The 25,675-nt window shown below is 43.3% G+C and overlaps 1 protein-coding gene across 7 annotated transcripts in view; it reads right to left on the bottom strand.

Moving 5' to 3' along the window:
* COX7A2L (cytochrome c oxidase subunit 7A2 like) overlaps positions 1–19,713 on the bottom strand; it is a 29,144-nt gene extending 9,431 nt beyond the window's left edge. For 3 of the 7 annotated variants that reach the window (XR_013830992.1, XR_013830993.1, XR_013830994.1), the window contains exons 1-5: positions 19,554–19,713; positions 10,860–10,991; positions 5,674–9,418; positions 1,437–1,511; positions 872–1,027 (exon numbers count right to left, since the gene is read on the bottom strand). Coding sequence is in view for 3 of the 7 variants with exons in the window: in XM_079940532.1 (XP_079796658.1) it covers positions 9,278–9,418; positions 10,860–10,991; positions 19,554–19,625 (345 nt within the window). In the remaining 4 variants the exon portion in view is untranslated. Of the gene's footprint in view, positions 1–871; positions 1,028–1,436; positions 2,361–2,427; positions 9,419–10,859; positions 10,992–19,553 lie in introns of those variants that run through there. The other 4 variants (XR_013830995.1, XM_079940533.1, XM_079940532.1 and 1 more) reach the window with 3 other exon arrangements.
* Between the last annotated feature and the right edge of the window lie 5,962 nt (positions 19,714–25,675).

Below are 25,675 nucleotides of genomic sequence, written 5' to 3'. Positions count from 1 at the left end.
ACACATACCCTTCTTGTTTACCGACTAGAGTCCAAGCCCGCTCTGGCCCGGCCCCTGGCCTGAGCCTGCCTCTCCCCCACCTCCTCTCACACATCAGCAAGTACCTTTCCCTCAGGCCAAATGCCCTTCCCCACTGTATTTAGCAAGGAACTCCTGACTGCATCACTATGCAATTTCCACAGTGTCCCCTCTGAGGGTGTCCCTGCCACTCCTTGGCCTTCCTGGACCCTGGCCCTGCCTCTGGACAGTTCTGTTGCACTTTGGTTGTGCCCATCATTCTCTGACCTCGGGGACCAAGGACGGCATCACCTCTCTCTGGTCTCTACTGCCCAACACAGAATCTGGCACGCAGCAATTACGGAATGAATGGTACATGCTGTTAAAGCTTCCTGACGGTGAAGACGGGGCAAGTCCCCAGTCTGCTAGGGAGATGGGGTGCCAATCCTCAGGTAACCCCAGATCTGCTCACGGAAAAGCCCTGTGAGAAAAGACAACAGGGCACCTGATGGCCCATGAGGGAAGGCCAGAAAACTCATCAGGAGTCAGAGACAGCCCAGGGAGCTGGGGCACCAGGAAAGAGAAGAGCCAACTTGACTTCAAGCCCCAGCTCAGACATGGCCAGGTCGCCTGGCACCACTAGGAAACCGCAGACCCGAGGCGCTCCTGGGTCTGAAGCCTGAGGCATGACCATCTTCCCAAGTGGAGTCAGGCTGCCCCTTCTGTTTTTAGCAGCATCTGGTCCAGATCCCAGACCACTATGAGCTTCTTCTAGGCCCAGAGCACAGCACAAGCTCAGCAAAGACCGGCAAGCAACCCCCGCACATTCCCATTCCCAAGACACACAAATAAGGGTACAGTCAGCACCTCTGACCTCTGTCCGGACCTGAAGCTGAAGAAAGCAGATCTCCTCTCCCTGCCTCCTGAGTTCTGGGGGCCTGGAGTGAGTGATCCATCTTGAGAAATCCTGGGTTGGCTTAGAGACTCTTGTTCATAACACCTCACATCCACAATCATGCAGGAAAATATGCTGCATGACAAGGTACAGGTAAGTCCTAGAGCAGAGACACAGACCTTCTATCTCACCGTCTCCCTCCCCGCTGCTGCAGTCACGAGCCCAGAGCCCGAGTGTGCTGACTCCTTCAGGACACTGAGGCTGCAGACAGGCCCGGATGAACTGACCCATCACTCAGCAGGAACAAAGCCACCCATACCCAAAGCACAGAGGCCCAGGGGGAGTTAGGTCACAGTATGGCAGGACACCCTCTCCCAACCCACAAGGCCCTCCTGGGAAGACCTTCCCTGGGGCCTGCCCCTGCCCAAGTTGGCCTGAACTGGGCAGGCGACCTTAACTAGTCCTTCATTTTATCTCCCGTGGCCGCAGGACATGTTTTTGCAAATTACACACCTCAGTCCAAGCACCCGCAGTGATTACTTACCCCAGCCGTCCTCTGCAGCTGCAGCCTACTTCCCCTGGTGCAATTCCTTCTGATGCTCAGTGAACAGGACCCCGACTAAGGGAGGGATGGGCAGACACATAAAGTTATGAACCGATTTTCCAAATGACCGTTTCTTCAAGGACATAATTCCAGAGAAGAAAAGGGAACAGACACCAAGTATAAACAAAGGCTCTTCTGTGTGACTCTACTTTAATTAGAATGACAACTAACTGAAAGCAATTTAATGTTGGTTCACAAAAGGTTAATGGAATTCATGTTTTGTAGATGCCGAATGCAATAGAGACTTAGCCAGAAACACAAATCTAACCTTTATTCTCTTTTAATTATTCGGTCAGAATAATTTCCTGGGAGCAGGTTTAGTCTCTGGATGGCTTTAATTAAACACAACTGAACTCTGAAGTTGACATCAACTCGTCCAGCTGCAGCTCAATTTTCAAATTAATCTGCTATCTCACAAGGTTTTGTGGCCTAAGCAGGGGAGGTGTCGGAAGATGGGCTTGGAGCCTGACAGGTATTAACCAATTCTAGAGCATCTTACATCCTTCTTCCCCCACCCTCTCCAGTGGCAAGGCACTTCTGTAACTCCTGCTAGGACTTCCCTGAGGGGAGGGGCCCAGGCTGAGCTGAGCAACCAGGCTGCCTCCTTCCTTGGACGTCTCCCAAAGTCCTGGGCTCAGGCTCTAATCTCTCAACACCTTCAGCATAAGCCCGGTACAGCCACAGCCTGAAGCGGACCCTGGGGCCAGCAGGCCCGGTGCAGGCACCTCCTCTCTACCCTTGCCTACCTGCCCCCCACCGCCTGTCTGTCCCTCTGGCTCAGAGTGCGCAAACGTGTGAAAAGCCAGGGCGTGGCCTTCCTGCCTGGCGAGGTGCCCTCAGGAAACACCCTTATTTCCAAGACGACTTCCCTTACAGCACTCCTCCCCACCACCGCCCCCACCACCACCACCCGGCCCCAGTACCAGCCTCTCCTTTTCTGCCTTTGAAAACCCAGGTCCCTAATTTTGTCAGTTACAGTTTATAGCCATATCGAGGCCCTTTTGCAGTGAGCTTCTTCTGCTTCTTTCTAAAACTTTCCCTGCCAACTGGGAGGCAACCCCACCACTTCTTACAGCCTAGGGCACTTCAGCCGACTCCCATCATAATGCTATTTGGAGTAGGCAAGGATTCCAATCTGGCTAGTACACGCTGGACAGTCTGAAAGACCTATGCTTGGGCCCTGAGGTACAACCATGTGACCATGACAAAGCTCAGTGTCAATGGACAAGGTCCGGCCATGATGTCCTAGGAGGGCTGTGACAGAACTCAAGAAAAAAAAAGAAGTATCTAAAGAATGATATTCCAGCCACCCCGCTTGCCCTGTTTCCATTAGTTTGCAGCAGCTTCCTTAGAAAAGAGCTCTAACAGACTCTGGACCCTGAGCAAACAGCACCTCATCTCAATCTGGCCATCCCAACCCATCCTGCAGCAGCACAGCACCCCCACGCCACACAAAGGTCAGGATTCTTGATTCGAGCTTATGCAAGTGCAAATGACCCATCCCCTCTAATCTTCCGCCAGGAGGTGGCTGGGCCACCCCAGTTGCTCTGTTCATGTAATGAGAGCCAGGGTCAGCTGATGCTCCCAACTATGGGGCCGACCCACGAAGCCAAGATGCAACATGGGTCCCGGAACAGAAGCCACAGCCAGGCTTCCTCTACCTGCACCCAGCCAGGGGGGTAACCTGTCCTCAAGCAACCAAACCCCACCAGTCTTATGGAGCTCCCAAATCAGGACAGGTGAAGGATAACAGAATTCCTTCATAACAGAGTTTCTTGACCATGTGGTTTACCAACCCTAAGCGATTGAGAGACAACCTGAAAAGGACCTAAAAATAATTCTTATAACAGTTTCCTTAAATATAATCACAGTGTTTGCTTACAAAGGCAAAGTATCTGATTCATCTTGGGGTCCCAGGCTTTGGCACGCTAATTAAATATCTGGAAGAAGCAGATTAGTGGAACTCCTTAATGACTGACTGTGGGTCAGAGGCAGCCCTGGATGACCAAGGTTGACAGCCACTGAATCTGACAAGAGGAGCACTAAGGACAGGGTCCCACTTCTCAACCCCGACGCGGGCAGTGTTTGGTGCTAGATTAAAGAGTGCTCCAATCCAGGATACGTGCAGTCAAAATGTCAAATAAAAGTATTAAATCACTGGAACCAGACAGTATCAGAATTTCTAAGCAGTCAATCATTATTGTCCCTGGTATAACCTCTAGCTACTGAGTATCAACAGGCCAGAAAGTGAAAGGTTTGCACAGCTTCCAGCCATAAGAAAAGCCCGATAGAAGACTTGGGCATTAGGAACCTCAACGTCAGACAAGCCTGAGAAGCCAGCCCAGGGCCACACACATAACGGAGAGGAAAAGTATATAAACCAAAGAAAGCCAGCCAGTGCTGTAACAGTCAATCCCACCCTCACCAGGCCACTGACAGCTTCACACTGGAGTCACAGGATATGAGAGGCCAGGAAGGAGAGGGAAAGATTGTTGGACCCAGAAAGGGACTCTGGCTGAGAGAGAAAACAGAGAAGGGGTAAACAGGCACTTCTTTGAAAGGAAAAGTATAAAGCTGCCATTTCAACCTTTCTTGCTCTTGTTTACCCTAAAAGGATTTTGAAAATCTATGTATTCCCCTTTGTATTACGTAAGCTTAACATCTAAAGTTTTTCATTATAATTTTAAATAGTTGCAAAGACAGTTTCTGGTGTATTGTAAATAATGGCGTAAACTATTAAGTCAGTCTTATAAATGTATCCAGTGGACTGTAAATACCATCACAATTAGACACCTACCTTCATCTAGTTAAAAATACAAATGTCTATTTAAGTCAGAAATTTCTTCTTGAACTGGTAGCTCCATTACTCTCCTCCATCTAGAATTTTACCCCCCACATTTTACCCTAATGTAACACATTTTTAGGCTTGAAAGTCTCTTATTGACCATACTTATAATTCCCTGTAACATATCAAATATTCTGTGACCTCATAAGCTCTAAGTGTTCAAAAATATTTTACTCTGGATTGCATGATTATGACTGCTATTAGCACATATTTTGAAACAACAGAATATAAATACTGATCATTATTAAATGAGCAAAATTTCACTAGAAATGCATCCTGATAGAGTAAGAAGGTTCATGTTTCCAGGGATGAATCTTGCTTACTGTTAAGACAGTTTCAGCACCAATTCCATTCCTGTTTTTCATTTTTATAGATATTAAGCCCTGAGACACCTTGTTCTCATAAATAAATAGATGGCAATGGAAGTTCTGTAATAGCAACATCTCTGAATTCCTTGAACTCCCGAGTTATACACCAAAGTCATGCAGTGATCTGTTATCAAAATTATTTTTAATGATCAACTGACAACTCAATTGGTTCCTCCAATTTTGTTAAAAGTAGACTCAGAAAACTTGTAACTTATAAAAGGATTATTCCCTAGTCTTTAGACTCATATTCTCAACATTTATATTTAGAATTATCCCCATGGCACCCCAGAGAGCAGGCAACACACTATGGTCCTGACTAGAATGGGTGAGGGTTTGCTTTCCTTTTGCAGAATGGAAAAGGTGATAAGAGACCCCTTATGCTAGGCGTGTTCTCAGACAGCTCAACTTTAGAAATATAACAGAAGTTGAGGACCTAAAAATTGATTCCCTTAAAATTATACTTGCCTGGGTACTCCATGGAGTTTTCCTACCCCCAGAGCTACATGAGTTCAGACCACTGTTGTGAAGACTAACCACATGGTCTGGAAGAGGTGAAGAGAGTAACTGTCCCTCTGTTGACAGCATCTCATCGAGACAGCACTGACAAGGAGGATGGCCCCCCTCTAAGTAAACAATCCAACCTGGCAAGGGTTCAAAGTACCATGCTTAGAAGGAATAATCCTAACTGAGAACACGGTGAAAGGCTCGGAGCCTTCAGTTAAGACCCAAGAACAGGACACCCTGAGCTCCTTCACTGCATCTCCCCATAGGCTGGCACCAAACAGTTGACTGGCCCAGTGGGAGACACCGGACCCACAAGGGGCCAATGATATTCTCTCTCCTGGAATTTGGAGCTAGACAACCATTTCCTACCATGTGCAACAAGAAACAGAGATAAAGCTGGTCCACAGAAACAAGAGTTAAACAGCTGCACAGCCAAGAGAATAACAGAAAGGACAACCACCTTGGTCCCAAAGGTAGGCCTTGTGGCCCAGCTGCACTCAGATTCTAGAAAATCCCCCTTTCTGCATTGGCTGGTTTTAATGAATTTCTGAGACTTGCAATCAGAAGACGTTTGGCTCAGACGAGTCAGTAGAGTGCTTCTGAGGAATTCGGCCTGATGGACCAATAACATTTACAGCATTATCAAAAAGTACCTGGAAACAAGGAGGCCAAGTACATGATTAGATAGTTCACAAAAAAGGAAATATATTTTACCTTGAAAAATAAAAAGATTTTTAAATTTTTAAATATAAATTTTAAATTAAAGAAAGATATTCAACATCACTAATTACAGTGGAAAGACAATTTAAACCAAAGACATTTTATCATTACCAGATTGGCAAAGATGAAAAAGTTTGACAATGCATTTGGCTGACAAAGGTGAGGAGGAACAGGCACCCTCATCATGGCTAAATAGGATTGTACATCCACACCATCTCTCACAGTGAGGAATAGCTATCAAAGTTAGAGATACACATTCTCTCTGCCTTAAAAGCCTCACTTCAAGGGCTTCCCTGGTGGCGCAGTGGCTGAGAGTCCACCTGCCAATGCAGGGGACACGGGTTCGTGCCCCGGCCCGGGAGGATCCCACATGCCGCAGAGCGGCTGGGCCTGTGAGCCATGGCCGCTGGGCCTGCGCGTCCGGAGCCTGTGCTCCACGATGGGAGAGGTCACATCAGTGAGAGGCCCGCGTACCGCAAAAAAAAAAAAAAAAAAAAAAAAAAAGGTCTCACTTCTAGAAATTATTCTACAAATACATTCAGCAATATGTAAAATGACATGTAAAGAAGATATGTTTAAGGCAGTGTTTGTAAAAGCAAAAAATTTAAGACTAAATAACCATCAAAAGGAGACTAGTTAGGGGCTTCCCTGGTGGTGCAGTGGTTAAGAATCCGCCTGCCAATGCAGGGGGCACGGGTTCGAGCCCTGGTCCGGGAAGATCCCACATGCCGTGGAGCAACTAAGGCTGTGGGCTACAACTACTGAGCCTGTGCTCTAGAGCCCGCAAGCCACAACTACTGAGCCCACGTGCCACAACCACTGAAGCCCGCTCACCTAGAGCCCATGCTCCACAACAAGAGAAGCCACAGCAATGAGAAGCCGGTGTACCACAACGAAGAGTAGCCCTTGCTCGCCGCAACTAGAGAAAGCCTGCGCACAGCAACGAAGACCCAACGCAGCCAAAAATTTAAAAAAATAAATAAATAAATAAATTAATTAATTAAAAAAAATTTTTTAAAAGGAGACTAGTTAAACTATGGGGTATTCATAAAATGGAATACAATGCAGAAAAATGAGATAGAGAACAATCTCCAAACTATGAGTAGTAGGAATGTACAGTATCAGTTAGGCAAAAATAAAAGACAGAGAAGGAAAATGCATCTATATATATGACAGAACATACCTGAAAGTGAACAGAAGAAACTGGGGTAGAGAAAATACAAGGTAAACGTGGACAGCATTCTGTGTGTCAGAAAGTAAGAAACTGCTCAAAGACTGTCAGTGGGACACAGAAGCCAAATTTGGGCCAAATTTGAGAATCAGCATGAACAATGGCATGGGTGGTTATTACCTTGAATGAGAAAATTACACTAAAACCTCTTAAAACGGGAGTACGCCTCTTCACTGAGATACATCAACAATAATAATTAGAAAATCACTTTCTTACAACCACCTTAGTAATAAATGATTCCATCAGGAATCACCAAGGAACACTAACACTGGGTACAAAACCACTGAGGACATGATATTCCCAGTCTCAAATATCACCCTACAGATTACTTATTAATTACAAAGGGGAAAGGGTATCTTTACAAGGCAGACAACATCTTAATTAAGTTAACCAACTTCAACTCTCCAATAATGGGACGAACTGGTACCAAGTGCCACCTGATACAATAAGAACACCACACCATATACAGAGAATTCCTGACTAAACTGCTCAACCTGAATCCAATCATGAGACAGTAAGACAAATCCAAATCGAAGGATGTTCTACAAAACACTACCCTGAATTTTTCAAATAGGTCAATGTCATGGAGGACAGTGGGGACTCTTCTTGATAAAAGGAGACTAAAGGGACATGATAACTAAACGTCCTTATTTTTAGGAGATACTGGCTAAAGTATTTATGGCTGAATTACAATTCCATAGCTTAATCTTAAATGATTCAGCAAAAACCAAATGTGTGTGTGTGTGTGTATTATGTACATATATTATGTGTGCCTGTGTTTGAGAGAGCAAGAAAAAGCAAAGTGGACAATATATTGATAACTGGTGATCTAAGTGAAGAACATACAGGGATATATTGTTCTATTCTTACAATCTTTCTGTATTCTCAAGTTTCTCAAAATAAAAACTTGGGGGAAATACCAAGGAAGTTTAGACTTGTACAGACAAATAAGGGTTTCCTAGCCTGTGAGAATGATACTGACTTTTCACACACCGTATTTTATCTTCAGTAAGAGGTTACTGTTCTTTGCTATGGCAAAATACAGACCACCACTTTATATAATAAAATTCCACCTTTTTCCAGCATTAATACAGGGTATGTGAAGTCTACCAATTGTGACAACACAGGAAATTACTGTCTAAATGAACTGTGTGCTACACGCACATTTCACTAAGGGGTAAGGCAGTTTCTTATAAGGAACCATACGGTAATCACGAATATGCCATTCGCCTCCTATTACTTGACTTTGAGGAACCGTTTTGTAAAGATTATCTAGTGTCTAATTAAAAAGAAAGAAATTAGACTCGGGTTTAAGATGCCTCTGGTACGTTCTGAAATTATTTTGAAAGCTTATTTAAAAGGACTTCAAACTTGAGATTTTTTCATTCATGTATTTATTCCACAATTAAAATAAATCATAATTTAAAGCCATAACATTTTTAAAAGGTAAAGGAGAATTTGTGTCACAGCTGTATTAATAAAACAGACATTGGTCTAAAGTCCAACACTAAACAGGTGTTCTCTGTTCCCATGGTGGAATAAATACATAGCAATTACACATAAAATTTCACTAAAGATCTGAGATGACGCAAATAACCCTTTGAAACAAACTGCCCAATGAACAGAGGCAGACTGCAAATAATCTCTATTAACATTTTACTGCAGGATGGAAAAATCCCCAACGTGACTACTAACTCAAAATCTCTCATCTCATGTGCCTGGCCTTAGCTTGTTTTCCTTCCTCAGTCACATCCAAATCCAAAAAGGTTTCTCCATCCCAAGCTCAAAACTCCACCAAAAGTCCCCAAGGACCTCAGCACAGACTGCCATAATGAGACTGTGTGTAACCTTCATGCAGAACCTCCAGGGAAATCAGAAGCCCAAATGCAGAGAGCAGCAGCATTTCTTTAAACAATAGTTTTAACTGTCGAATGAGCTCTGCCAGGCCATGTGCATTTCATAACAAACCAAAATACTGTCTTAATTTGTTTTTCTTGAAGAATGTTAAGTAGGCCATTCAAGTTAAAGAAAAAAATTTTTTTTACAGAAATAATGAAAAATGAAAATTCAAAGGATTTATGCTAAAAAGCAAACCAGTCCTCTGCAGCCTAACTCATTTGTTTCTGGGCTGTGATGCCATGTAGAGGGCGATCAGGCAGTAGATGGTCCCTCCCACAGTCAGCGCCATGGTTGTCCGGTAAAGCATTTGGTCAGGCAAGCCTCGTTTCAGGTGGATGGGCACACCGTCGGATTTCTTGAAAGAAAGAATTATCAAGGATATGGCTGATAAGAAAAAGATGCTACAATTTAGGCTAATATAGAACAAATGCCTCTACTTTATAACTAATCCATCAACCCACTGCAGTGGAAAAAGCCCAAATCTACTAGAATGCTAACTGAAACACTGGTGTATTTCTTACTAATGTAGCTGAAGTTTGTAAGTCCAAAGTCATTCTCCAAAATGCAGCCTCAGGAACATGTGCGCAACAAATCCACATTTCTAAGGAATTTATCATATATTGCTTAATTACAAAAGGAGCACTGGTGAATTTTTTTTAAAGGCAAAGGTAATCAGCAGCTAATCAAAGACCTGTAGGCATAAGAAATGCTCTACATTTAGTCTGACTTCTGATCATTAGTGGACTAAGTCTAAGCACACCAGGTCAGTTAACAGGTTCATGTCCATTTTGTACTCAACTACCTTCTTTCTATTAAGCTGCTAAACCCCTATTTAATAATGAGACTCCATAAAATGTTTAATCCATTATTTTGCACAGTCTCCAAAATCCCTCCCCACGGCAACTCAAGACCCCAAATGCCCACTCAAGTCTGAGTTATCAGATTAAAAGAGATTAAACTGGGCTTCCCTGGTGGCACAGTGGTTGAGAGTCCGCCTGCCGATGCAGGGGACACGGGTTCGTGCCCCGGTCCGGGAAGATCCCACATGCTGTGGAGCGGCTAGGCCCGTGAGCCATGGCCGCTGAGCCTGTGCTCCGCAACAGGAGAGGCCACAACAGTGAAAGGCCCGCGTACCGCAAAAAAAAAAAGAGATTAAACTGATCAAAAGTCCCCAAGGTGGTCCTAAATCTGGACATATTTTTGAGGAGGGGGAAGCTACCTTCCAGCAACAGCAGTAACAGCTATTGCCACTCCCACGATACCTGAGATACAGTTGAGTCACTGACCTCTCAATTATCTGTAGGTAGATTAACATTAATCATATTTTTAAGTCCAATCCTAGCTTCTCTGCTAATCAGCAAACCCAAGAGAGCCTCCCCCACTTCTAGGAACAGTTCAGTGAATTTTAATATCAAGTAAGCAAAAATCAACTAGAAGAAAACTTATTGCCAAAAGTCACTGCATGTGTCACAAAGCCTAATATATACTGGATTATTCACAGTATTATTATATATATGCTATTGCTTCCTCCATCCAATGGATGATCAACAGCTACATATGCAATTTAAAAATCTGCATAACCTTAAATACTGATGAGGAAATTAATCACCCTCTCCTCTTTTATCAGTTTCTACCTACATGAAGTTCTACCAGTTTATGGCTTAAACTAAAATCAAGAAACTTCTATTTAAGAAAAAACAGGGAAGTAAGTAGCAAACTAGATTAAGACTCCATTTTGTAGGGTTTTTTAGGTCTATTTACTTCACAGCCTTCACTGTTCTAGTGTCTTCTCTCACCTGGAAAAACTTCTGCAGCTCTGGAACTTTATTTTTCCCAGCATAATCATATGCAGTAGAATTGGAACTCAGTTTAGTTGGTGTGGCAAATATGATAGGCGGTGCTTCTGTGGAAACCACAGGCCTTAATCCCTGCAGGAAAAAAGGAAAAGGTCAAGTTGAAAGTATGCCTGGGCATGTGAACAAGCCTTTCCAGGAGAAGGCTGTCCAGAAGAGTGGAGTCAGTGATTCCACCACACAAGAGAGAAGGAAAGTCCCCAACTCTGCATTACAAAGCATTTAGGTTTAAAGTCCCTAAAACACCCTAGCGCCCATTTCCAGAGCAAACACAGTCAAGAACTCTCTTGCTGGTTAAGGTGGGGGAGGCAGACGGGGGAGAAGCAAACCACAACAGAGGCCCAATCTAAGCTTCCAGATAAACCCACTGTGTCTATCTTCTCATCAAACCAATAAAACATTTATCATCTATATGAACTTTGGGTTAAATTTCAAAAGAAACCTGGCTGTCCCTTTTCTCCTCTGGGTGAGTAGGTGTACCAACATGGAATCTCAAAGTGGACTTCAGAAACTTTCCAGATACACAGTAAAGAAATATCTCAATCTGGAAGAGCCTGTAATGGGAAGAGAGCTGTCTTTCAGGACCAGAAAACAAAACAAAACAATTACAGCAGAGCAACTGAACTTTCTGGCATTAATAAATCTGTAAGTTAAAAAATATATACTGTAAAAATAAAAAAGGAAAACTCAGTGTTCTCATTGTGACGTGTGTACGACAATACACATGTACTACATACACAGAGTGTCTACCACTGAAAGGACTGCGTGAAGTAGCATGTGCCTAAAGCAGTGTCTGGGACACAGCAGGCATTCAATAAACATAAGCTGAATGAGATTCGGGGGCTCAGCAGCTGCCTCAGCCACATGTGACAGAGAAAGGAAGGACAAACACACAGTCTTAAAAAGAATCTAAGGGGGGAGAAAAATGAAGTGCTGATACATGCTACAAGATGGATAAACCTTAAAAACAGTACGCTGGGCTTCCCTGGTGGCACAGTGGCTGAGAGTCCGCCTGCCGATGCAGGGGACACGGGTTTGTGCCCCGGTCTGGGAAGATCCCACATGCCGCGGAGCGGCTGGGCCCGTGAGCCATGGCTGCTGAGCCCGTGAGCCATGGCCGCTGAGCCTGCGCGTCCGGAGCCCGTGCTCCGCAACGGGAGAGGCCACAACAGTGAGAGGCCCGCGCACCACCAAAAAAAAAAAAAAAACAGTACGCTGAGTAGAAGCAGTCAGTCACAAAAGACCACAAATATATGAAAGTCCAGAATAGGGATATTTACAGAGACAGAAAGTAAATTAGTGGTTGCTAAGGGACAGGGGAGGAGGGGCGGGAGGTGTTAAGGAAGAGGAAGGTGATAGCTGAAAGGTACAGCTTTCTTTCTGAGGTGATAAAAATGCTCTAAAATTAATATGGTAATGGTTGCACATTGTCTGTGAATACACTAAAAACCATTTAATCATATATTTTAAATGAGTAAATGTATGGTATGTGAATTACATCTCAACAAAGCTGTTTAAAAAAAAAAAAAAAGAACCTAAAGGGAACTCTGGGTTTCTATCTGATGGAGTAAACCTACAGTGGCGGATAGATAAATGATTCTCCAAAATAACCTACAGATCACACTAAGGAACTCAGAGTTACAAATCAATAAAATCCATCCTTTTATATTAAATTCTAACTCAGAAAAATAAAATCTTAAAGTTAGCAAACAAAGCTCAGCCTCTTCTATTTTTACAGATGAAAAAGGAAATCCTTTGCTCAAATTAATAAGAGTTGTCAGATTGTACTTGATCTCTTCAAAAAAATCTAACTTTACCTATAATTGACAAGAGACCTATTCTAAAGATCACATATTGAAAACCTCAATGTTACTCCCACCAGGCAGGCACTGGGATCAACAGAGCAACAAAAAGGCATTGAAGTAATTTTGGCTTCTATTTCTTCTAACACAGTCCCATAAATGGGAAAGAATCACGGCCTTTTTTTCTGTTCTTTCACTCATTCAACATATTTTACTAAGTAATTACTCTATACTGAAAATATATAGGACACATTCAATCTCTGCCATTATGGATATCAGTGTTATGGAATAATAGCAGCTAATATCTACCAAGCTCTTGTTATGTGCCCAGCATCATGCTAAGCATTTCATACGCATCATTACAGCAATCCTAGGGAGATGTTACCTTTCCCTTTTTACAGAGGAGAAAACTGGATCAGAGAGGGTGACTTGCCTGAGACTCCATAACAAAAAGAGGCAAGTGTGGGAACTCAAGCCTCTCTCAAGTCCAGAACCCTGGCATTTAAGTACCTACCTGCCCCTGCTACCTCTCGTCAACTACTGCTCAAAAACAACAATCCATTTGAAGAGAAAGTCTGCTTAGTAAGCTGTTAGTCTACATTTGGAATATAACAGAGACTTAGGAGTCAGAGACAGAACCGGGGCTCCAACTACTGAGATAACAAGGCTATAAGAAAGTTCTCTCTTTAAACTGGAGAATTTTAGACACTCCCTCATCATTCTGTGAGCTCTTTGTATTTTCTCCTTATGATCATTTTCCCTTGAATGCAAAAATTTTAAAACCCTTCCTACCAAGCAACTCCAAAACTGGTTTGAAATTAAATTCATGTGTTGACAGGACTAATGTGAGAGCATTTTTAGATGGGATTATACCTAGCTGCCTTGTATTCGTTTACCTGTTAAGTGATTCAAAACTATAGCAAAGTTTTCGAACAAGATCATCTCAAAACAGGAGTTATCAACCATCTTAACAGCTTAAAATAATTCCATATTTCCATTTATAATACTGTAAAAGTTCAGAATATCAAATTTTAAAGTTCCTATAATCCCATTATCTTATCCCATCAGTTATTATGAATTGTATATTCTCCTCCAATCTTTTCATAGGCATATATATATATATTTTTTTTTTTTTTTTTTGCGGTACGCGGGCCTCTCACTGTTGTGGCCTCTCCCGTTGCGGAGCACAGGCTCCGGACGCGCAGGCTCAGCGGCCATGGCTCAGGGACCCAGTCGCTCCGCGGCATGTGGGATCTTCCCGGACCGGGGCACGAACCGGCGTCCCCTGCATCGGCAGGCGGACTCTCAACCACTGCACCACCAGGGAAGCCCCATAGGCATATTTTAATCTTTATAGTCACAGTGCAAAACCCCACATTCTACTTTTTTCACTTATAATAAACATTTTTTTTCAGGTTCCTAAACAATCTTCATAACGAAATCTACTCTTCACATCAACCCCATAAATTATTACCAGCCCATGTTACAGATGATTAAAACAAAGCTCAGAAATGTCCTAAGTGTGCTCGCTTCGGCAGCACATATACTAAAACTGGAACGATACAGAGAAGATTAGCATGGCCCCTGAGCAAGGATGACACACAAATTCGTGAAGCGTTCCATATTTTTAAACAACTACGCATGCTAACACATATATATGGAATCTAAAAAAAAAAAATGGTTCTGATGAACCTAGGGGCAGGACAGGAATAAAGATGCAGACACAGAGAATGGACTTGAGGACACGGGGAGGGGGAAGGATAAGCTGGGACGAAGTAAGAGAGTAGCACTGATATATGTACACTACCAAATGTAAAACAGATAGCTAGTGGGAAGCAGCTGCATCACACAGGGAGATCAGCTCAGTGCTGTGTGACCACCCAGAGGGGTGGAATAGGGAGGGTGGGAGACGCAAGAGGGAGGGGATATGGGGATATATGTATACATATAGCTGATTCACTTTGTTATAAAGCAGAAACTAACCCATCATTGTAAAGCAACTATACTTACTACAGTAAAGATGTTTAAAAAAATAGTAAAGCAGGGGCTTCCCTGGTGGCGCAGTGGTTGAGAGTCCGCCTGCCGATGCAGGGGACGCAGGTTTGTGCCCCGGTCCAGAAGGATCCCACATGCCGTGGAGCGCCTGGGCCCGTGAGCCATGGCCGCTGAGCCTGCGCGTCTGGAGCCTGTGCTCCGCAACAGGAGAGGCCACAACAGTGAGAGACCCACGTACCGCAAAAAAAAAAAAAAGTCACAAGTAAGATGGGATTCAAACCCACACATGTTTATTACACCACACCATCAGTAATCAGCTGTCTCGGCCCCACAGGTAAAAAGAATCCAAACGGTGCTAAGGTATTTCACCCTAGGCATAATTAAACCTCCTAACAATATAAGAGCAGTCAAGGTTTCCAGTGTTTCAAGGCAGCTAGATAAGACTAGCACTAGGGTTCTCAAGAGTAGACCAGGAAGCTACATTTACAGGAAGGGATCTACAGCAAATCCCTTCGCCTAGGCCTCCTTCCAGGGCCACGGATGCCCCAACCTAGAGGAATTATGAGCCTCAAATATGCCCCTCCTCATCTCAATAAATGATAACGCCCCATCTTTCCAGGTACTTGGGCCAAAAACCTTGAAATTGTTCTTAATACCTCTCACTCACACATTTGAAAATCCTTTTGGCTCTACCTTCAAATTATATTTAGAATCTGACCACTTCTCACCTATCTTCACCAATCCACATTCTGGTCCAAACTCCTAGATTTTTAAAACAGCCTCCTAACTGGTCATCCTGATTTTATTCCATTCTTGCTGCCCTACAGTCTACTCTTAATGCAGCAACCAGTAATTGTGTTAAAACAGAGGATGGGGCTTCCCTGGTGGCGCAGTGGTTGGGAGTCCGCCTGCCGATGCAGGGGACACGGTTTCGTGCCCTGGTCCGGGAGGATCCCACGTGCCGCGGAGCGGCTGGGCCCGTGAGCCGTGGCCGCTGACCCTGCGCGTCTGGAGCCTGTGCTCCGCAACGGGAGAGGCCAGAACAGTGAGAGGACCGCGTACCGAAAAAAAAAAAAAAAAAAAAGTGGACTGTAGACCAAGTGGAAATCACAGGTTTCGCTGAGTATCAAATCTCTTAGCTGTTTACACAATCACTACCTCTACAACTGATTAAGAGCCATTCAACTGTTTTACCACGTTTAGTAGCTGAGTTCTTCCTAGTCTACTTTAGCTGCTCCAAATTTTAAGAGAGAAAAGTAAACATGATTTTTTTCACCTCAAAATTGACTGGCCCAAAGTTTCCCCTTTCCTTCTACCTTTTAACTTTGGGGAGGAGGAGGAAGAAGGGTGGAGAAATAAGAGAATTATCCCAAAAATGTTTTAATTTTTAAATGATAGAAACTTACGAGCTCTTTCATTCTGATTCAGGACTACAAACAAGTTTCAATCTGCAGTAATCGAGTCCTTTCATTTCCAATTGCCAGCTAGGTACCACCACCTCCATGTTTCCCTGACATTTCACACTCAGTGAATCCAAAATTCATCCAGTTTCTCACAAGCCTACTCAGGAGCTCCCTGTTTCTGGGGGAAACACCACCATCCTACCATTACCCAGTCATCTTGGAGTCCTCCTTCCTCATTTCCAAAATCTCCTTCACCGGGCGCTAAGTACTCATCTCCAGCCTCTGACTCTTTCTCCATTCTTACTGAGAAGACCCTGAACTCTTTTATGGGTATAACAGGCATCCCCCGGCACTGGTCTCTCCCAGTCAGATTATCTTTTCAAAGCATAGCTCTGGTTATGATACGTACTCCTCCATCATAAACCTTTCATGAAACTAAAGGGAAGAGGCCATGCCCTTGTTTCAACCTCTGGACAAGACTCTACCACAACTTTCAGCATCAAGTTGCTTTGTAAATTCTTATTCATTTCTCACAAAATTAAGTCCTACCATCCTAGGCCCTTCATGATCTACCTCCATCCACCACAGCTAAACTTACCTACTCAATGATTCCCCCTGCAGCCCCCCTCTCCTCCTCCACTCTCGCAGTTCTCTTAATCTAGAATATCCTGCCGTCTTAACTAGGAGAGGAACTGCTGGATCATACGGTAAAATTATGTTTCACTTTTTTAGAAAATGCCAAACTGTTTTCCAAAGAGGCTGTACCATTTTAAATTCCCCCCACAATGTAGTACGGTTCCAGTTTCTCCACATTCTCACCAACACCTGTTGTCTTTTTTGTTTTAGCAGGTGTGAAGTGGTATCTCCTTGTGGTTTTGATTAGTATTACCCTAATGACTTATGATGTCAAACATCTTTTCATATGCTTATTGGCCTCAATTTATTTTTAACAAAGGACACAGAAAGGTAAGCAAAATGTTCTTCACTCAACCACTGGAAATACCCTCCCGACAATTACTTGCCATCAGATTGATTTATAAATCTCTACCTGTACTATTGTTAGAGAACTAGCTTTTCCATAAGTTTACTCAATGCATGTTAGATTATTCACTTTACATAATACTGAAAGTTACAAACACCTACATTTTACAGTATGCTAACATTTTAAAAGTTTCCAAGAAAGGAAAAATTGAAGTACTCCTGATTACCAAAGTCAGAACCCTTGGTTTGGGGATACCTGTCACAATCACTCTGAAATCTGCAATTCATATAAAGCCTACAATATTCATATAAAGCCTACATAATATCACTTCTTTCAACATAACTTAAGAAATCCTTAAGTAATTAAGAAGTCCAAATTCTCAAGAGAAACACAATTCAAGTGGAGCTAGAAATCTTTAATCCCTCTCTGTACCAAATGCATCTTGGGGTAATATCTGCTCTAAGTGCCAATTAATTTCAAGATGTGTCAGTTTTAGTTCAAAATTTCACTTTTTCTTACTAGATAACAAAATCTAGATTATGCTAAAACTCTATTGAAAGAAATTCTACAATCACCAATGGAATAGATCAATTGTGATATATTCATACAGTGAAATCCTATACTGCAATAAAAGAAACCAACTACTAATAAACATAACATGAATGAACCTCAAAAATATTGAGAAATAGAAGGCTTACACAAAACAGTACTGTGTGGTTCCATTTATACGAAATTCAAAAACAGGCAAAACTATTTATAGTGATAAAAATATGAATAGGAAGATGAACATGGATTGACAGGGCAATAGTAAAAAGGAACTTCCTAGGAGTGATGTAATATTGTATATGTTAATAAGGGTGTGGGTTACACAGTGTGTTTGTCAAAAATGTGCTGAAAAACACACACCTTTATGTTTTAAGACTACCTGCTTCTTTATAGAAGCAAATATAATAGAAATAGCTATTTCTTATAATCTGTAAGATAAGTCACTGTTGTCGATTCCTTCTTTAGACCTCACTATCAATTTGGTTTCAGCGACACCACGCTGCTTTCCCTTCTAATCCTGGATTGTTCTTATGATAAATTTTCCTCCTCCACTCTCCCTTCCTGTTTCTGTAATCTAATCGTAACTCCATCTTTCTTTCCCATGTGCTTGCTCCCTGGATGATCTCCCCCACCACAGCTTCTACTACCACCTACGGGCTGAAGACACCTAGATCTATTAAACTCCTTATTCATAAATCCAGCTGCAATCAGACATGACATCTCATCACGAGCTCAATATTTATAAACCTGGACCCTTCCTCCCCAACCCCACACCCCCAAAAAAACGTGCTTTTTCTTGCCCTCCCTATCCTAGTTAACAGCACATCTAATCTTACATTGAAATCATCCTTAAACATCCTTCCCCTTGAGCAAGTTACGGTGTTTCGCAGAAGAAAGAAAAGGTAACAACAATGGAGCATTCTTTACACCCCACCTGGGGCCCTTATTGTTCCAGTCCAGTTTTCCAACTGCATATCTCAACAACCCTTCCCTACCTACCCTGAGAATTGAGAATGAAAATGATGGTATCTCAGACTTAGCTTCTCGAGAATAGCTACCACTTATCCAGTAATAGCCACCTGCCAACGATTGCTAGTCACATGACACACACCTCTTTTAATCTGTACTCCAGCTGCCCTAAAGGAAACTGAGCTCACAATGAATTAACTTGATCAAGGTCATAAAATTAAAGCAGCGAAACCAGGATGTGAGCCCAAATTAAGAGTCTGGGACTCTAAAGTTTTTCATCTCTACACTACAAGCTAGAGACTGATAATCCCATTGGCAAAATCTGAGTGAAGTCGCAATACTTTTCAGACCACTCAAGAGCAACCATCAACCATTTTACAGCTGGAAAAATGTCAGCTCTTTGCACGTTAACTGCGAAGACTCACCCAAACATTTGAATTAACTCTTTAAGTCTTCTAATTCTGATCACACAGCCCCTTCTACCCCTATGGCTTCCGCTGGTACCATCACCCCAGCTCCCAAATCTGGTGCTTGGATGAGGCTGTCTTTGGGGCTGAGGCAGGAGGATGACAATGGGGCATTGAGGAGAATGAAAGCTGGACTTCCTTAAAAAAAAAAAAAAAAGGACAGGGCCAAACTTCGGACTCGGTCGGGTCACATTCTGGGCCCCGCCGACCTCACGAGCCACCAGCAACGACCTCGGGGGTCACCTTGACCGCTGCTGAGTGCCAGGCCCAACTTCCACACCAGGCCAGCCTCGCCGGGGAGCAGCTACAGAATTAAGGAGCCTCCATGGCCACGGCAAGTGCGTGACAAGAGATGAGGGACCAACTAAACCGAAGCGCGGGCAGAAGCCTCGCCTGGCTCCGGCGCTGAAACTGCCAGGCGCAGACTCGGGCCGCCACTTCTCCCGTCCGAACCGGCGCGGCGCTACCCGTACCTGAGGGTTATAAGCGTCGGAAGCCCACGCTCCCGTCAGTTTCTGCGTGAAGCTACTAAACTTATAATACATGTTGCCCGGTGTCGACTTCAGGGAGCCACTGCCCGCGCGACCGCCCCAGAGAAGGACCCCGCTTTCCCGGGTGTCTGCCGAAGACTCAGCCCAAGGACCCTGCGCCAAAAGGCAGGCTGCCCGGGGATCGCCTAATTTAAAACATGCCCTCTTAAGCCACATAACGGAATGAGAAGCCAGGTTCTCAGGGCCAAAAAGGCAAAACAAGTTCTAGGGCAGCGCGGAAAGCCTCTGTACCGCGGTGTGTGGGGAATACGAGCCTGCCTCTTTCCGTCACGTTTAGATTCGGGCAGTACCAAGACGCCCTAAGAACTGCGCAAGCGCCCTGCCGATCATGCGGGAGGCTGAGGGACTTGCCGGGGTTGAGGGGGCGGGCTCGGGGCGGGGCCTAGGGCGGGAGGGGAGGGGCTGGGCGGGGTGAGTCCGCTCTTTCCCTTCCAGAGAGCCGGTGCTGTGGGGTCGCCACCTGGTAGTTGTCCTGAAGGCGTCTCTCCCTTTCCCAAACTTAACTCCTCCCAAACCTAGGTCACCTCGTGAAGCGTCCCACTCTCGCTCAGTGGGCTCAGGAGTATGGATCCGTTGGCCAGGCTTCTCTGGCAGTCTAGGAGTCGGGGGAGCAAATAAGAAAAATTGGAAACACCTGCTGCAAGCTGTTTGTTACTGAGGGCTGTTAGGATTTTCGCCCCAATAATATATAAAGATAGCCTCCTGGGCTTTTTGTAGAGGAAATACATCGTGCCCTTTGAACTTCAGGCACAAGGACATATATTTTGCACAGTTCTCAGAACTGATTTTTACTCTTACTTGAGCTTTGTGGGAACTGATTGCCCATCCTTTTCCTGGTCTCTGCCCTTCGAGATAGATGAAGTGGGGAGTGGAGGGGAGGTGGACTAGAAATACTTGAAAAATCTGGACGTTGAGCCTGAAAGATCAGGACTACCACTTTCAGTTATGGTACTATCCACTTCAGTTCAATTTAAAAATGTTTTTTGAATCTCCACTATGTGCCAGGTACTGTGTAAAAGGAGTATACTAATTTCCTACCTCCTGGAATGGAGCAAAGCTTTTCTTGGCTTTATCATCTAACCAGAGGTTTCCATAAGCATATTACAGGTGCATTTATAGTTCTTTTTTTTTAATTTTTTTTTTTTTAGAAAGCACTGGCTTTTTTTTTAAAGATTTACTTATTATTTATTCATTTATTTTAGGCTGTGTCGGGTCTTAGTTGCAGCACGCAGGATCTTTTCTCGTTGCAGTGCTCAGGCTCTTCGTCGTGGTGCGTGGGCTTCTCTCTAGTTGTGGCGTGTGGGTTTTCTCTTCTCTAGTTGTGGCGTGCGGGCTTTAGTTGCCCGTCGGCCTGTGGAATCTTAGTTCCCTGATCAGGGATTGAACCTGCATCCCCTGGACTGTAAGGCGGATTCTTTACCACTGGACCACCAGGGAAGACCCTATAGTGCACTTATGAAAGCATGTGGCAAACAGATGGGTGATACTAACCTGTACATAGCATTTTACATAAACTCATTTAATCTTTACAACAATCCTATGAGATAGGCGCTGTTATCATCTCCATCTTACTGTACAGGAAAATGAGGCCCAGAAAAGTTAAGTAGCTTGCCCAGGTCAGTTATTAGTGAGTGGCAGAGCCAGTCACCTGGCTCAAGAGTCTATACTCTGAAGCACTACATAATGGATAAGTAGATATAACTCCACTCTGAGAAGAGGATGGAGGCTGAGTTCTCCAGAGTTAGGGTGTACACCAGCATCCTAGCTTTGACAGGTGTAAGCCCGAGAGCGCCAAGTGTTCAGCACTGCCAAGACTCAAGAGCAAAGGTTTTAGCATATTCATGTGATTGACCAATTCAAAGTCGCTACTTTTACAAAGCAGCACGGTGATATAATGGAAAGAACCTGTGATTTGGGTTTGAGTCGCAATTTCTTCAAGGCTGAGTGATTTGCAGCTAGTTATTTACATTTTCTGGGCCTCGCTTTCTCTTCTGTAAAGTAGGAATCGTCATCATCAGACTATCTTCCCTCCCTAGTGTTCTGAGAATCAACAGTTCAGTAGGTTATGAAGCTTACACAAACGTTACATTGCTGATCTTACTTTTGAGTCATTTTACTTTTCCATGGTTCTTGGCTACATATAAGAACCTCAGTTAATTTTTCTTTGTTACTCTAATTTAATTAATTAATTAAATGCTGGAGTCACTCATACCACGAAAGGAGAATGAGCTTGTTAGCAGATATTGGGTGGAAAGAAAGGTCTTTCACAGAGTTTAGATTGAAAAGAGAAATCAAATGATTTACGACAGCTCCCTATCTCCATCCCACTGTCTTCTAGACATATTTTGGAAGAAAAAAGTAGAGAACATTCCCTAGCTTTTAGCAGCACTAAGGTGTACCAGCTTCTTGAAGTATAAAGGTGCCTGTCAACACTGGTTATTTTCTTAAAGTTCCTGCCAACTGATTTTAGATTCTGCAAGACATAAATTAAGAATCCTGAAAATGTTACAACAGCCGGGCTGTTCAGTGGGAGATAAAATGTCAGTAGCAGAGTGTGGGTTGGGATGTCACATGGAGTGGCTGATCATAGGAAGATTTTGTCTCATTTCCCAAATAAAACACAGCACACTCTGACAGCACTGAAGCACCCTATTCTCATTCTTATTTGCATAATCCCACCCAACATCAAAGCATGATCTTTCTTTAGATCATGATCCCTTCAGGTTGTTTCCTAGATCCTGTTCTGAGGGGAAGTGACCACGATTCCTAGTGCAGAGAAGCTTGTTAATCGCCAAGTGATTTGAGTGAGTGCAAATGCCAGTCTGGCTCCGAGTGAGTCAGAATGCTGCTGCCTTTCCATTTGTGAGGGCTGTGCACTAATGGCTTCTGGCAGGTCGCTCTGTGAAAGCACTCGGGAATGGATGGAAGACCAATATAAAATTTAAATGGCCGTACTGGATGTAGATAGGAATGACTCCTTGTGAAATAGTTCTTAATTTTTTAATTCTCCAATTTTCTCAGAATTGACTTCTACAAATTTGACGCTAGTGAGTCTGGCAGAGTTAAAGTGTGTAAGCCCTGTAGTTGTTGAGGTCATTGTGGGCCCTTCTTACTGATTCCTTCAGTCCCTCCTTGTCTTCAGCCATCTATCACCTGGCTCTGGTGTCACCAGTTGGTGACAAATGTTCCAGGCTGATTTACCATGGGGAGGGCATCTCCTGGATATGGATGTCCAGAAGATGCTGCTTTCCCACACTTTACTGTTTCTTTGCTGCCACATCTGCAAACTGTAGAAACTTTCCAACCTGGAGAAGCACGTTTGTGCACGCAGATTTTGCCCATTCTAAGGTAGTTTCCCTGGTGGAAAACAGACTATAATAGTGTCATGTTATAGTGTAGTGTTACCTTTTTATTGTGGCTGTGTCTGCCCTCTCTTTGGCAAAAAATGAAGGTAGAGGTAAAACACTTTCCTAGCATTTAAAACTGCTAGTGATATCCCAAGGAAAACATCCCCAGTAAAATACTGGAAAACAAAATGGAAAGCTACATGCACTTTATGATTCTCAGAACGATGACACCGTTTGTGCAATTATTCGGTAATTTTCATGTGGCAGAATTAGAAATCTTAGCTGTCATCTCTCAGTCTTTTTGTCAAGTAAAGCCCTATCTGGTGTGGAAATTTTAAGTTTGTCTTTGAAACCTGAAATCTAGATTATATCGATATGATTGAAAAACAATTAAACCTTTGTTAAAGCATGGTATTTTCATAGCAAAGGAGTTGAGGGTCTGAATGGTGCCTTTCTCACCCAAAGGAGGGGAACGGGCAGCTGAGATTACAGTTGCCGGGACAGCTTTATTGCAGTTTGGGATGAACATATTGACATCAACTCCCTGCTCTGACCTTCTCATTGTTGGATATCAATATGGTGTGTGAGCTGCCTCACTTTTGCCTGCCTGATTTTCGTTATGTGCAAGTCAAAAGCACATCCACCAAGATTATGGATTTAACTCAATTTTGACACATCACATTTCATTTCACTGGTTAAGAAAGGCTGAGGGATGACTCATAATTTATTTTAAATCATCTTAAATACACTTAATTATGCATAGAAAAAAGTTGAGATCCAGGACAAGATTCATGCAATCTTACATGAACATCATCTATAAAAATATAGTAGATGTAATGTTGTCCCATACATAGAATGAAAGGATTAGCAGTGGCCTTGTCCAGTTTGGGGTCGGAGTGTTGTTCCTAACGACCGGAGATTCTCACTCTGTGCATCACAAGTGTCTTCAGTGTTGGCATATTTTACAGTGGGCATGTATGACTCTTGTAAGTCCATATACGCACTGATAAATAATACAAAATCCCCAAAAGGCATAAAAATTAGAATTTTTAAATGTTTCCATGTACTTCTACCCTAAACTACCAATTCATTTAGAATATTCTTTAATCATCCCTTGTGTAGATGTGAGGAGCCTATTGAGTGACAGTCTCCAAGTATTAAGCCACAGGAAGGGTCACTCGAGGGCCATTCTGACCATTACAGTTAATACTCTGGTGGTTCTTCTCCACAAAGCTTTTGGAGAAAAGAATGAATGAGTGAATAAACAAATGAGAGTTAACACTGTAGTGGTTCTTCATAGGGCTGCTGGAGAAAAGAAGGGAAGGGAGGAAGGAAAGAAGGAGGGAAAGAAGGAAGGAAGGAAGGACATCATCTCCACACATGGCCATGAAAAACGAGCAACCATACCAGGCTGTTATTAACATGAGTGCCCTGATTACATGAAAATTGGTGATCAAGTAGAAAAGGAGATTAAGAACCATACACCCTGGTCTCAAGAAGGTGAATGTTGATGGATTATTTTCTTTTGAAATAGTAGAACTTTTTGTCTTCAGGAAAATGTGACTCTATCCAATATCAAAACAAACATGGGGTGCAGAGTTTTGATGATGGCCATTCTGACCGGTGTGAGGTGATACTTCATTGTAGTTTTGATTTGCGTTTCTCTAATGATTAGTGATGTTAAGCATCTTTTCATGCATCTGTTGGCAATCTGTATGTCTTCTTTGGAGAAATGCCTATTTAGGTCTTCCACCCATTTTTGGGTTGGGTTGTTTGTTTTTGTGATATTGAGCTGCATGAGCTGCTTGTACATTTTGGAGATTAATCCTTTGTCAGTTGCTTCATTTGCAAATATTTTCTCCCATTCTGAGGGTTGTCTTTTCGTCTTGCTTATGGTTTCCTTTGCCATGCAAAATCTACAAACAATAAATGCTGGAGAGGGTGTGGAGAAAAGGGAACCCTCTTGCACTGCTGGTGGGAATGTAAATTGATACAGCCACTATGGAGAACAGTATGGGGGATCCTTAAAAAACTAAAAATAGAACTACCATATGACCCAGCAATCCCACTACTGGGCATATACCCTGAGAAAACCATAATTCAAAAAGATACATGCACCACAATGTTCATTGCAGCACTATTTACAATAGCCAGGACATGGAAGCAACCTAAATGTCCATCAACAGATGATTGGATAAAGAAGATGTAGCACATATATACAATGGACTATTACTCAGCCATAAAAAGGAACGAAATTGAGTTATTTGTAGTGAGATGGATGGACCTAGAATCTGTCATACAGAGTGAAGTAAGTCAGAAAGAGAAGAACAAATACCGTACGCTAACGCAAATACATGGAATTGAAAAAAGCGGTACTGATGAACCTAGTGGCAGGGCAGGAATAAAGACGCAGACATAGAGAACGGACTTGAGGGCATGGGAGGGGGAAGGGGAAGCTGGGATGAAGTGAGAGAGTAGCACTGACGTATATACACTACCAAGTGTAAAATAGATAGCTAGTGGGAAGCAGACGCCTAGCACAGGGCGATCAGCTCGGTGCTTTGTGACCACCTAGAGGGGTGGGATAGGGAGGGTGGGAGGGAGGCTCAAGAAGGAGGGGATATGGGGATATATGTATACATACAGCTGATTCAATTTATTGTACAGCAGAAACTAACACAACATTGTAAAATATTT

Source organism: Stenella coeruleoalba (assembly GCF_951394435.1).
Source record: "Stenella coeruleoalba genome assembly, chromosome: 13".
NCBI lineage: Eukaryota > Metazoa > Chordata > Mammalia > Artiodactyla > Delphinidae > Stenella > Stenella coeruleoalba.
Note: the sequence above shows the minus strand (reverse complement) of the source record. Positions and strands in the feature narration are given on the sequence as shown.